Source organism: Astyanax mexicanus, chromosome 1 (genome assembly GCF_023375975.1).
Source record: "Astyanax mexicanus isolate ESR-SI-001 chromosome 1, AstMex3_surface, whole genome shotgun sequence".
Classification (NCBI taxonomy): domain Eukaryota; kingdom Metazoa; phylum Chordata; class Actinopteri; order Characiformes; family Acestrorhamphidae; genus Astyanax; species Astyanax mexicanus.
This window is the reverse complement of record NC_064408.1, coordinates 130,399,592-130,411,919: the sequence shown is the minus strand read 5'-3', so window position 1 is coordinate 130,411,919 and position 12,328 is coordinate 130,399,592. Positions and strand designations below refer to the sequence as shown.

The following is a 12,328-nucleotide window of genomic DNA, read 5'->3' as shown; positions in this document are numbered from 1 at the left end:
CATCATCCCTACACCTCCACCACCTCCAACCATCATCCCTACACCTCCACCACCTCCAACCATTATCCCTACCCCTCCACCACCTCTACGCATTATCCCTACCCCTCCACCACCTAAAACCATCATCCCTACACCTCCACCACCTCCAACCATTATCCCTACCCCTCCACCACCTCCAACCACCATCCCTACCCCTCCACCACCTCCAACCATCATCCCTACCCCTCCACCACCTTCAACCACCATCCCTACCCCTCCACCACCTTCAACCACCATCCCTACCCCTCCACCCTACCCCTCCACCACCACCAACCATCATTCCTACCCCTCCACCACCTTCAACCACCATCCCTACCCCTCTACCCCCTTTTTTATCGGTAATATAGAGTTAATGTATGTAAGGTATGAAACATATTTTAATTTACTAAGAAGTTATGTATGTATTAAGACTGGGCTTTTGCATTTTGGAAGAACATCAATTTATCACATACATGGTAGCGCAACAGTTCTCGTGTTTGTTTGTGTATTGATATGTAATTTCAGAGAGCAGAAGGATTTGTGGCGAATTGGTGAAAGATTAGGTAATTCTGCACTGTCACGGATCAGTTGTGTAGTGTGGAAACCAATCCCACTAGAATATTCCCCATTACCAGACTACAAGTTGAGAATAAAAAGTATGAGAATTTAATGACCTGTGTAATGTGAACCTGGTGAAAGCTGCTGTTGGTCTCCTCACATCTCCCCAGCAGGCATGGCTGTGCTTGGGTGGGCTTCAGATTTTCTGCAGGTGGGCTACGCACATCGGTAACTCCTCATCACCAGGTCAGAGGTGGATGAAGGTGGTGATTGGTTGTATTATGTGATCAGATCAGGTTCTGTGGTCTCAAGGAGGACTCTGGGAGCTAGTGGGTGTTGATGTTTAATGGTGTTTGTGATAGCAGCCGTTGGGCATTGTGGGACATCGTTCTCAGGCGTTACTGGAGTCTTCCACTGAGTTTAGAGGCAGGTTATCTAAATGAGGTTTAGCCTGAGAACCGGCGTGCTGCTGTGAAGCACTGCAGGGCTGTGACTCGCTGAGGAATCGGATCTTCTCTGGTTACAAAATGCTGTGGTTTCTCATGCTTGTGGTTTGGCTTGGTTTGGTGGTTGTGAAATCGTGTTCAGGTTTCAGTGTTCAGTTAGCTCTCTCAATCCTCATCCATCAGTTTCACAAACTCTTAACGATTAATGCTAACAGAACTTGCAGTAACGCTAATGGTCTTCAAGGGTTGTAACACAGCAAGAACTTCATCTGCTGAAATACAATGAAGCTTTACCTATGTGAATGTAATAATGTGAAAGGGATGAGTTCATTGGGGAAAACTGTTCTGTAACTGAAAGAGGCTCTAGTTTGGACACTGTCGGTTCCTCTATCCTGGATATAAGATGAGATTAAGACACTTGGGTATGGAGGTTCTACAGGTCCCATATGGATTCTGCAGCACATTTACCCACAGATGTTGCTACAGCTGGGCCTGTAGATCCTGTAGCTCTACACTTATAGGTTGAAGCTGAAGCTGAATCCCAGCTGCTCCATAAATGCTGAATTGGTGATAAATCTGTAATCTGGTGGAGATGTTCCTGGGAAACCCTTGCTGTGTGTGGGTGAGCATTATCCTGCTGAAAAATGCTGCTGTCAGTTGGAAGTTCTGCATGAGAGGCAGTAACATATATCAGCAGGATCTTCTGCACAAATCACTGAGATCACTGTTAGTGTTCCTCCTATTACTACTAGAAGTGACTGACTGTCGTATGAGATGCTCATCAGATCATCAATCATACCAGCAGTTTACAGTGTGAACTCTTCAGTCCAGGTTTCTCAGAAATGGAGGCGATGGTGTGTGGTTAAAAGACGACCTAGATTATGGGCAATCAACTGGACAAAATTCTTTTAAGTGCATTGTAGTGACATGTCTGGCAGTCTATGGTTTCTCACCAAGAGGTACACTACTCATAGTATTCTCTAAAAGCCCTTTGACAGGGCAGTAGGGGAAGCTTTCGTGTCAACAGTATATAGACAGAGGTATTAAAACACCAGTTCATTTATTGTTTCTTTTGAAATTAAATGTATTAGGTAGGAAAAAAGGTAAGAGTTTATCCTGCTTTTGTTTGAGTAACTGTCTCTACTGCCCAGAGAAGACTTTCTACTAGCTCTGATCATTTGTTGCACTGTTCCTTGTACACAGCTCTTGAGAATGTTGTGGGGGGGGGCGTATAGTGTTGGCGGGATCAGAGGCAGTGCGAAAGGGGAAAAGCTCTGAAATCTGGTTTTAATTAGATTATCACCAGCAAAATAAACCCAGTGAGCTCACCATCATCCAGCACACACCCCCCACTGGATTCAGAGAACCTGGTTCTATTACAGTGTGTCTGAACAAGTGTGTGGATCATATGAACATTATAGAGCATTATAGAGCGCCCCTACTCTTCCTGTATTGAATTACAGTCTGTCAGAATGAGCGTGTTTTGGATAATATGAACATTATAGAGCATTATAGAACGCCCCAAATCTTCCTGTAGTGTATTACAGTCTGTCAGAATGAGCGTGTGGATTGTATAAATATTATAGAGCGTGTAACTATATCTTTATTCATTTCTTCAGGTGGATATGAACTTCATGAAGAAGATTCCTCCTGGAGCTGAGGCGTCCAATGTTCTGGTTGGAGAGGTGGACTTTTTGGACCGTCCAATCATAGCATTCGTCAGATTGTCCCCAGCTGTTCTCCTCACCGGCCTCACCGAAGTGCCTGTACCCACCAGGTAACACACACACACACACACACACTGAGATTTTAATACAGTGTACACAGTACTACTGCACACAGCGCCCCCCTGCTGTGCTGTGTGGGAAATGTTTATTATGATATGAGTTAGTGTTGATCTCCTGCAGTGTGGTGGAGCTCTGTGTGATTGGTCGGGTCGGGTTCTGTTTGTTTTGTCAGGTTTCTGTTTCTGCTGCTCGGGCCGTTTGGGAAAGGCCCTCAGTATCACGAGATCGGACGATCCATTGCCACGCTGATGACTGACGAGGTACAGATCAATTCACAAATATATATATATAATGTGTGTACCCAGAACTAATGTGTACAGAAGTGTTGCACCCAGAAAGGTTTGGCTGTAACACTGTTGCTATTATGAACAGTTTAATTTTGTTTCATTAATTTCTATTAGTTATTAATAATTCTATTTTTTTAATTTGTGTGTTAGATCTTCCATGATGTAGCGTATAAAGCTAAAGACCGAAATGACCTGCTGTCGGGGATTGACGAGTTTTTGGACCAGGTGACGGTTCTGCCCCCGGGGGAGTGGGACCCCACCATTCGCATCGAACCACCCAAGAATGTCCCGTCACAGGTCAGCAGGGGGCGCCACCCTGCCCCTAATAACTCTTAATACTCCTTATAATACTCTTATTATATAATAAAACTAGATTTATCACAGCACTACAAACATTATTATCGTTAGAGAAGTGAATGGTGTGAGCAGAATATAGTAATTATACATTAATTCTATTAATTATGTTTTACGTCTGTAGGAGAAGAGGAAGTTACCCCCGGTTCCGAATGGCTCCGCCCCCCCATCAGACAGCATTAAAGAGGAGGAGCATCATACAGGACCTGAACTACAGAGGACGGGACGGTCAGTACACACACTATACACACTATACACACTATATAATGTATTTATTCAGCACTGACTATGATATTTATAGGTTTATGTTTGAGTAAAATAAGCTACGAACAACATTTCTCCCATATTCCCAAGTTCATATTCATAAAGTTTTAAGAGTTCAGAAATCAATATTTGGTGGAATAATCCTGGTTTTTAATCACACTGTTTTTTTTTCATGCATCTTGGCATCATGTTCTCCTCCACCAGTCTTACACACTGCTTTTGGATAACTTTATGCTGCTTTACTCCTGGTGCAAAAATTCAAGCAGTTCAGTTTGGTGGTTTGATGGCTTGTGATCATCCATCTTCCTCTTGATTATATTCCAGAGGTTTTTAATTTGGTAAAATGAAAGAAACTCATCATTTTTAAGTGGATTTGTTTTCCAGAGCTGTATCTAAATATCCACCGTTTAAAGGTTTTAGATGCAGGATGTTGTGAGAGATGTGGAGGACGGGTGTGTAGAGGGAATGTAGAAGGTTAACGTGGTTGTGTAAACTCAGTGTTAGGAGGGGGTGGATTAGCTGTAAGTCTGTTTTGATGAAGTGGGCAATGTATGGGGGTGGGGGGGGGGTTCTGTTTTATTAAATCAGATTTAACAGTTTGATGTAGATGTTAAGTAGCTGTTAAGAGGCAACAGAGCTACAGTGAGGATTTAAACTGAACTTAAAGATCCAAAATCACGTGTGAACAGTAAACCATTGATCACAATACCTCATCCATACCCAACTCATAACTCTCTATAATTATAATGATAAAGATAATGATGATGATAATGATAATGAATATAATGATCATAATAAAAATAATGATCAAGATAATGATCATAATAATGAAGATATGATAATGATAAAAAGAGGATGAAAATAATTATATTGATGATAATGATGAAGATAATAAGGATAATGAGAGAATGATCAAGATAATGATGATTACGATGATTATAATGAAGAAAATGCTGCTGATGATGAAAGTAATAAAGTTGATGATGATGGTAATGATAAGGATAAAGAGATAATGATAAAGATAATGATGATAATAGTAAAACAGATTATGATGATGATGATTAAGATATTGATAAGGACAATGCTGCTGCTGATAATGATAAAGATAATGATATTTGATGATAATGATTATGATCATGTTAATGATAATGGTGATTATGAAAATATTGAAGAAGATGATGATAATGATGGTGATTATGAAGATAATGATCATGATAATGATGTGTGTGTGTGTGTGTGTGTGTTTCAGGATATTCGGTGGGCTGGTGATGGATATCCGGCGTAAAGCACCGTTTTATTGGAGTGATGTTCGGGATGCTCTCAGTCTGCAGTGTTTGGCCTCCATCCTGTTCCTGTACTGCGCCTGCATGTCCCCCGTCATCACCTTCGGGGGACTTCTGGGGGACATCACCAAAAATAACATAGTGAGCATCTCTGATTCACCAGGAGCGTCGCTTAGCACTGACTTATATTAACACTGTTACCATAAACGATGAACAATTAATGATAAAAAAATAAACGACTCAGAAAAAGATGAGCTAAATGAGCTTTATTACTGTCGCTTTCAAAGACCATAGGAAACCCTAGTATAATATTTATATACCAATGTGTTTAAAGAGCAATGAGCTGAATGGTTAACGAGCCACTAAAGAGCCGATGGTTTGAAGAGTTTTTCATGAGCCAATAGTTTAAAGAGTCTTTAATAAGACGATTGGTTAAAGTGTGTTTAATGAGCCAATAGGTTATAGACTCTTTATTGAGCCGATTGGTTAAAGAGTCTTTAATGAGCCGATTGGTTAAAGAGTCTTTAATGAGCCAATTGGTTAAAGAGTTTTTAATGAGCCGATAGTTAAAAGAGTCTTTAATGATTCAATAATTTGAAGAGTCTTTAATGAGTCAATAGTTTGAAGAGTCTTTAATGAGCTAGTTGCTTAAAACCTCCTTAATGAGATGATAAGTTAATGAATCTACATTGAGCCAATTGGATAAAAGGTCTTTAATGAGCCGATTGTTTAAAGAATCTTTAATGAGTCAATAATTTGAAGAGTCTTTAATGAGTCAGTAGTTTGAAGAGTCTTTAATGAGCTAGTTGCTTAAAACCTCCTTAATGAGATGATTAGTTAACAAGTCACTAAAGAGCTGATTAGTTAATGAATCTACATTGAGCCAATTGGATAAAAGGTCTTTAATGAGACGATAGTTTAAAGAATCTTTAACGAGCTGATAGTTAAAAGAGTCTTTAATAAGCCGATAGTTTAGAGTTTTTAATGAGCCAATAGTTTAAAGAGTCTTTAATGAAACGATTGGTTAAAGAGTCTTTATTGAGCCGATTGGTTAAAGAGTCTTTAATGAAACGATTGGTTAAAGAGTCTTTAATGAGCCAATTGGTTAAAGAGTCTTTAATGAAACGATTGGTTAAAGAGTCTTTAATGAGCCAATTGGTTAAAGAGTTTTTAGTGAGTTGATAGTTTAAAGAGTTTTTAAAGAGCCAATAGTTTAAAAAATCTTTAATGAGCCGATAGTTTAAAGAGTCTTTAATGAGCCAATAGTTTAAAGTCTTTAATATGCCGATAGTTCAATGTCTTAATGAGCTGTATCTCTCTCTCTCTCTCTCTCTCTCTCTCTGTCTCTCTCTCTCTCTCTGGTAGAGTGCTATAGAGTCTCTGTTTGGAGCGTCTCTGACCGGGGTGGCGTACTCTCTGTTTGCTGGTCAGCCGCTCACCATCCTGGGCAGCACTGGTCCGGTTCTGGTCTTTGAGAAGATCCTGTTCATGTTCTGCAGGTGAGCAGAGTATAAAAATCTCCAGCTTTTGCTTGTTTATTTATTTATCTTAATAGAATATAGTCAAGTACTGAAGAACAGTTCATAGAGAATACTGCATTCAGCTGTTTATTCATTTTAATGCTGCAGTGCCACCTGGTGGTGGAAGCAGAACTTTGAATGTGTAACACTGGTGTAACTGAGAAAAGCTACAGTCATTAATGATGTTATTTAATTAGCAGGTAATTAATGATCTGATTAGAGGTGAACAGATGTGTCAGAACAAGAAATCCTTTAATAACTATTCAGAGACGCTGCTGTATGCTGAAATGGATCTCCCAGGGTGCAGTGCAGATGTGGGCGTGGTCACATGGCATAGAGCAGGAAGCCGCTGAAGGTGCTGTGGTGGCTGGCGTTGTCCCACAGGTGTGAGTTTGGCCTCAGCTGCATGTAGAGCTCCTCCCCCTGTTCTAACAGCAGGGCAGCGCCGTTGGCGGCGGTGTCGCTGCCCGGTCCAACCGGGGGCTCGTGAACAGTCAGCTGCACTGTCTGGTTCTTATACAGCACCGCACTCATCAGACCACTTGTGGGCGCTGTAGCCGTGAAGCGGATATAATACACACCCTTCACCGGAGCTTTAAACACACCTGCAGTGCACACACACACACACACACACATACTGTTACGATAGCACTGAACATACAAACTCTCACCACCAGACCCCCACACCCCAGCCCCAGAGCTGCTGGCGGGAGTTTCCTAGACCCTCACATCCCAGCCCCAGAGCTACCGGCAGGAGTAGTGCAGCCCCCTTTACCCCAGCCCCAGAGCTACCGGCAGGAGTAGTGCAGCCCCCTTTACCCCAGCCCCAGAGCTACCGGCAGGTGTAGTGCAGCCCCCTTTACCCCAGCCCCAGAGCTACCGGCAGGAGTAGCCCAGAAGCCCCTTACCCCAGCCCCAGAGCTACTGGCACGACTAGTCCAGACCCCTGCACCCCAGCCCCAGAACTACCGGCAGGAGTAGCCCAGAAGCCCCCTTAACCCAGCCCCAGAGCTACTGGCGGGACTACTTTAGACCGCCACACCCCAGCCCCAGAGCTACTGGCATGACTAGTCCAGACCCTCTTACCCCAGCCCCAGAACTACCGGCAGGAGTAGCCCAGAAGCCCCCTTAACCCAGCCCCAGAGCTACTGGCGGGACTACTTTAAACCGCCACACCCCAGCCCCAGAGCTACTGGCACGACTAGTCCAGACCCCTGCACCCCAGCCCCAGAGCTACTGGCACGACTAGTCCAGACCCCTGCACCCCAGCCCCAGAGCTACTGGCACGACTAGTCCAGACCCCCGCACCCCAGCCCCAGAGCTTCCGGTGGGAGTATTTGTATATTTGTATGTGTGGTACCTGTCTCGGGGTTGTAGGCGTGTCCGACGTTCGTCAGCACGTCTTTATAGATGAGTTTTTTGAAGGTGTTTTTGGTGGAGATGATTCCATTGCTGCCCAGAGATGCTGCAAATGCCACTTTAGGGGTATCTAAAACACACACACATAACACATACCCACACAGCTTAATTTAATACACATACACAATATCACAAACAGCACCACAGAGCATGGGTGAATGGGTATAAACATGGTGGAATGAATTGATGAAATGATGTATGAAAAAAGTGATTGATGGCCACTTATAGATGAAAAGAGTGGTTCCTGTACCATAGGTTGGAGTGATGGACAGATAGAAGGATGTTGGGATGGAGGGAAGATTGGAATGACTGGTGGATGATGGAGGGATGGGTGTATAGATTGGTGTATGGATGAAAAGTGGATTTGTTGGATGGATATAGTTTATACATTGATAGGCAGGTAGAAGGATTCTGGAATAAGTAGATGAATGGAGGGATGGTGTGATGAAAGGATGAGTGAGTAGGGGCTGATTGACATAAGGGTGAAACAATATATGTATGTAAGGAGTTGTTTGTAGATGAATGGACTGAGTGATGTTTAGATGGATGGAGAGATAAATGAAGGGATGAACACATGGTTGGATTGAGTGATGATAAATGGATGGTGGGAAGAAGGGATGAACTCTTACCTCTCTGAGTTTTGAGTTGCTGTTCTGCAGCCTCCAGTCTTTCCTTCAGTGTGTTTATCTCTACAGCCTGTTCTACACACACACACAAACAAAAGTATTAGGACCTACAGGAGCATTAAAGACATTCCCACACTAAATCCATAGGCATTCATATGGAGTTGGCCCCGCCCTTTTACAGGTATTAACAGCTTCTCATGTGCAATAGGGGCGGAGTCTGTTGAGGTTAAACAGAAAAGGTTGTTTCCTAACTGGTTCCACTGAGAGTTGGAAGTGTACAACTGTCTAAACTATTAGAATTTACCCCTAAAATCTTGGTACAAAGGTTTGTGTAGTCCGACCCCTGAAAACAGCCTGTAGCATTATCCCCCCTCTACCAAAATTTACAGTTGGCACAGTGCCAGTCAGATAGAGAAGCATGATTTGTCGGTCATTCCACAATACCAGGTTCCCCTGCTGCAGAACCCAATGCCAGAAACTTTACAATAATCTGCACAATGCTTGGCACAATGCCAAGTGATGAAAGGCTAGAGTTTAGTGATTTTTTTTTTTTTTTTTTTTTAGCTCCGCCCCTCTTTTATTAATGTTTGTACAGACAGACTGGTTGGCTAGGGTCATCAAAGGGACAGCATCAAACACCTGAACTAAAACGCAATTCAGTGGTGGGTGTCCCAATACTTTTGCCCATATAGTAAATTCTTAGCAATTTTCTAAAATCTAAAAAAAAAAAAAAAAAAAATGTAACTTTATGTAATAATCACTATACAGTCTGATATATCAATATATCAGACAGGTGATTGGATGTGAGTGGAATCTGATTACTCTGCTTAAAATCCTGTTAACATGGAAACAGCATACTTGATTTTTTTTTTTTAGATCAGTGTATATTAAGTAATCAGATTTTTAATGCATGTAAATGCAGTCGTAGATCAGCCATTATCAGAAGAGGTATCAGATTTCTGCAGTTATCTGATTATTCATGTAGAAATCATGTAAATTCATGTAAATATCATACCTCAATTTTAGCAATTAAGTCTACAAATCTGATTAGTAAATCTGGTGAAGGGAGCTGGATTTTAGCTCAATAATCAGATTTCTGTAGTTATCTGATTATTTAAGTAGTCATGTAAAAAGTAACCTGGATTTCTTGATTTCTTACATCAAAAAAAAAAAAAATCTGATTAAGTGTTTTAATAAAGAGAGTAGGATGTAATTATCCGATTCTTCATGTAGTCAAGTAAACAGCATAACCCAGTTTTTGTAAAAAAAAAAAAAAAATCTGATAAAGAGAACTGGATTTTAGTTAATCAATCAGATTTCTGTAGTAATCTAATTATTCGATTATTGATTATTTGTGGTCATGATAAAAGCATAATGGACTTTTAGATCAGAGTCAAACCTACAAATCTAATTAGTAAATCTGATAGAGCTGGATTTGAGTTCAGTAATCAGATTGCTGTAGTTATCTAATTTTTAAGTAGTCATGCAAACAATATACTCTTGATTTCTTGGATCAGAGTAAAGTCTACACATCTGATAAAAAATCTGATAGAGATGGATTTTAGCCCAGTAATCAGATTTCTGTAGTTATCTGATTATTTGATTAATAATTACTTGTGGTCATGTAAACCGCAAAACACACTTTAGATCAGAGAAGAGTCTGATCTAAATCTGATTAAGAATTCTGGTAAGAGGAGCTTGATTTTAGTTCAGTGATCAGATTTCTGTTGTTGCATGATTATTGATTATTTGTGAACATGTAAACAGACATCTAGATTATAGTAAAGTTTAAAATCTGATTAGGAAATCTGATCGAGATTAGAATATGAGTTCAGTAATCAGATTTCAGTAGTTATCTGATTATTTAAGTGGTCATATAAAACATTTTTAATCCTGATTAGGAAACATTTCTCAGGGCTGTATTTGAGCTCAGTAATCAGATTTCTGATGTGTATATATATATGTCTCGATCTGTGCATGAGTGAAAACAGAACGTGTTATCGGAAATAAACGAGCTAACGTACGATCATATTGCTTCTCGATGCATCACGTCTTATTCTGCGAGTTTATTGGCTGGTTGCAAAGCAAAAATCTGATTATTATCTGATTACTGCAGTATTGATGCTGTGCAGTAATTAGATAAAGAAGTGCAGGTAAACACACCTGGTATCTCCGAGTGTTTCCGATCTCCAGGTGTGTTTTTAGCCCCGCCTCCTCGCCCCCTTACCTGTTGCTGTGGTGTTGAGCTGCTGCAGTTCGTTGCGGATCTCCTCTAATCCAGTAGGGGGCGCCTCGTCCCCCCGAGCCTCAACACACAGCAATAACAGCAGCATACACACACACTTCACCTCCATCGTCCAGCCACTCACACACACACTGCATACACACTGCCCCCGACACTGCGCTTTTATACTGACCTCACATACACACACACACACACACACACACACTCACAGAGATAAGAAGTTAACCTTTATGTTACAGTTGAATATTGATTTCTGTCTGTCTGTTATGCTGGAAACGACCTCGCATATCTCTGCATGTTAGCGAACTGCTACCCTGTTTATTTGCTAACCAATAATCTACTAAATTAATCAATCGATCGATCAGTTACGGCTTCTCTGTATTGTGGTTGGAACATGGACAGTATTGGTCGGCTGAGTTCTGTAAATATTATTACATTCAGTGTTGTAAATATGAGGCACAGTACTATTCATTTCCTTTCATTCGTTTCAGAAGGATTAAATGTAGCATTAGCATGCATTAATTTCTAAATCTACAAAACTCTAAGTGTGTTATAAAAAAGTGGAAAATATTAGTGAGGAAAAATTATCTTCCAGTATGGAATGTGGTGGGAAAAAAACACATTTATTACTTAAACGTTTGCTGATATTAAATCAGAAATCAGATACTGGGGATTTGGATGGTTAATAGTGAAAGTAAGAGCTTTACCACACAATCAATGCAGTAAACTCAAGGGGTTCTCAAAAAATCTCCATCAATACAAGACCTTGAGGAGAAATAAAAGCAGAGATGTTGGAGAAGCTTCTATATGAGTCATGGAATCAGATATTTATCGCTTTAAAGGTCTCATTCCATTGTTAAATGAATGGCATGTGAGCCGTTTTTTGTGATAAAAAGTGCTCAGGTGTTTCTGTTTATCCCTGGTTTAGAACACTAAATTAGCGGTCTCTGCAGAAAGACAGGATTTTGACTCTTGCTCATGAATATTCATACATGCAAATATATAGCCTCTGATTGGCTAACAGCACTGCTGCAGAGAACGCCTACCTGCTGTCTCCCCCCTACAATCAATTTTACAGCTCTAAAACTGAAAGTACAAAATGTTTTCAGGTTTATTTAAAGTCTCGGTAAAACACAGAATCAACCGGAGATCCGATTTAAATCAGTTACTTACACAGGATAGCTAACGCTAACTAGCTCTGTAAACAGAAGCTGTAAACTGAGTAAACAGAGCTGTTAGCTCCATCTTAGCTAGCTAGTTCCTTCTGCTGCTCTGCCTTTGGTTGGTCCTAAGCCGAGGTGGGCGTGGCCATGAACTCACTGATTGACGTCGATACCCTAACTTCTCTCTGATCAACTCGTATTTCTGAGGATTTTCTTTTACTAGCTGCTGCAGACTATGAAGGTTGAGCAAGAATTTCATGTGCAGCATCATAAATGACCTAAAAGACCGTCTGTATTTCACAAACAACAAGAAAAAGGATGAATGGATTTTAGACCTTTAAACTGTGCAGTTAATTGC

At 40.9% G+C, this 12,328-nt stretch overlaps 2 protein-coding genes across 7 annotated transcripts in view; one reads left to right on the top strand and one right to left on the bottom strand.

The window, feature by feature from the left end:
• The window catches only part of slc4a7 (solute carrier family 4 member 7), a 75,205-nt gene that overhangs the window by 44,801 nt on the left and 18,076 nt on the right, over positions 1 to 12,328 (top strand). For all 6 annotated transcript variants that reach the window (XM_049468776.1, XM_049468793.1, XM_049468786.1 and 3 more), the window contains 6 exons: positions 2,642 to 2,799; positions 2,982 to 3,069; positions 3,247 to 3,393; positions 3,575 to 3,678; positions 4,964 to 5,138; positions 6,363 to 6,496. In XM_049468776.1, the coding sequence (XP_049324733.1) occupies positions 2,642 to 2,799; positions 2,982 to 3,069; positions 3,247 to 3,393; positions 3,575 to 3,678; positions 4,964 to 5,138; positions 6,363 to 6,496 (806 nt within the window). The remainder of the gene's footprint in view (positions 1 to 2,641; positions 2,800 to 2,981; positions 3,070 to 3,246; positions 3,394 to 3,574; positions 3,679 to 4,963; positions 5,139 to 6,362; positions 6,497 to 12,328) is intronic.
• On the bottom strand, positions 6,578 to 10,939 carry LOC107197208 (complement C1q-like protein 3). The gene is made up of 4 exons (XM_015603303.3): positions 10,790 to 10,939; positions 8,566 to 8,637; positions 7,878 to 8,006; positions 6,578 to 7,122 (listed from the first exon to the last, which is right to left on the bottom strand). Exons 1-4 carry the CDS (start codon positions 10,914 to 10,916, stop codon positions 6,842 to 6,844), a joined length of 609 nt encoding a protein of 202 aa, XP_015458789.3. The 5' UTR covers positions 10,917 to 10,939; the 3' UTR covers positions 6,578 to 6,841.

What these genes read in the sequence shown, in the direction of transcription:
- LOC107197208 (XM_015603303.3), bottom strand. Translation starts at nt 10,916, where the DNA reads ATGGAGGTGAAGTGTGTGTGTATGCTGCTGTTATTGCTGTGTGTTGAG. An exon ending in GCTCAACACCACAGCAACAG is followed by an intron (nt 8,638 to 10,789) that starts GTAAGGGGGCGA and finishes GTGTGTGTGTAG; the next exon opens with AACAGGCTGTAGAGATAAAC. An exon ending in CGCCTACAACCCCGAGACAG is followed by an intron (nt 7,123 to 7,877) that starts GTACCACACATA and finishes TGTGCACTGCAG; the next exon opens with GTGTGTTTAAAGCTCCGGTG.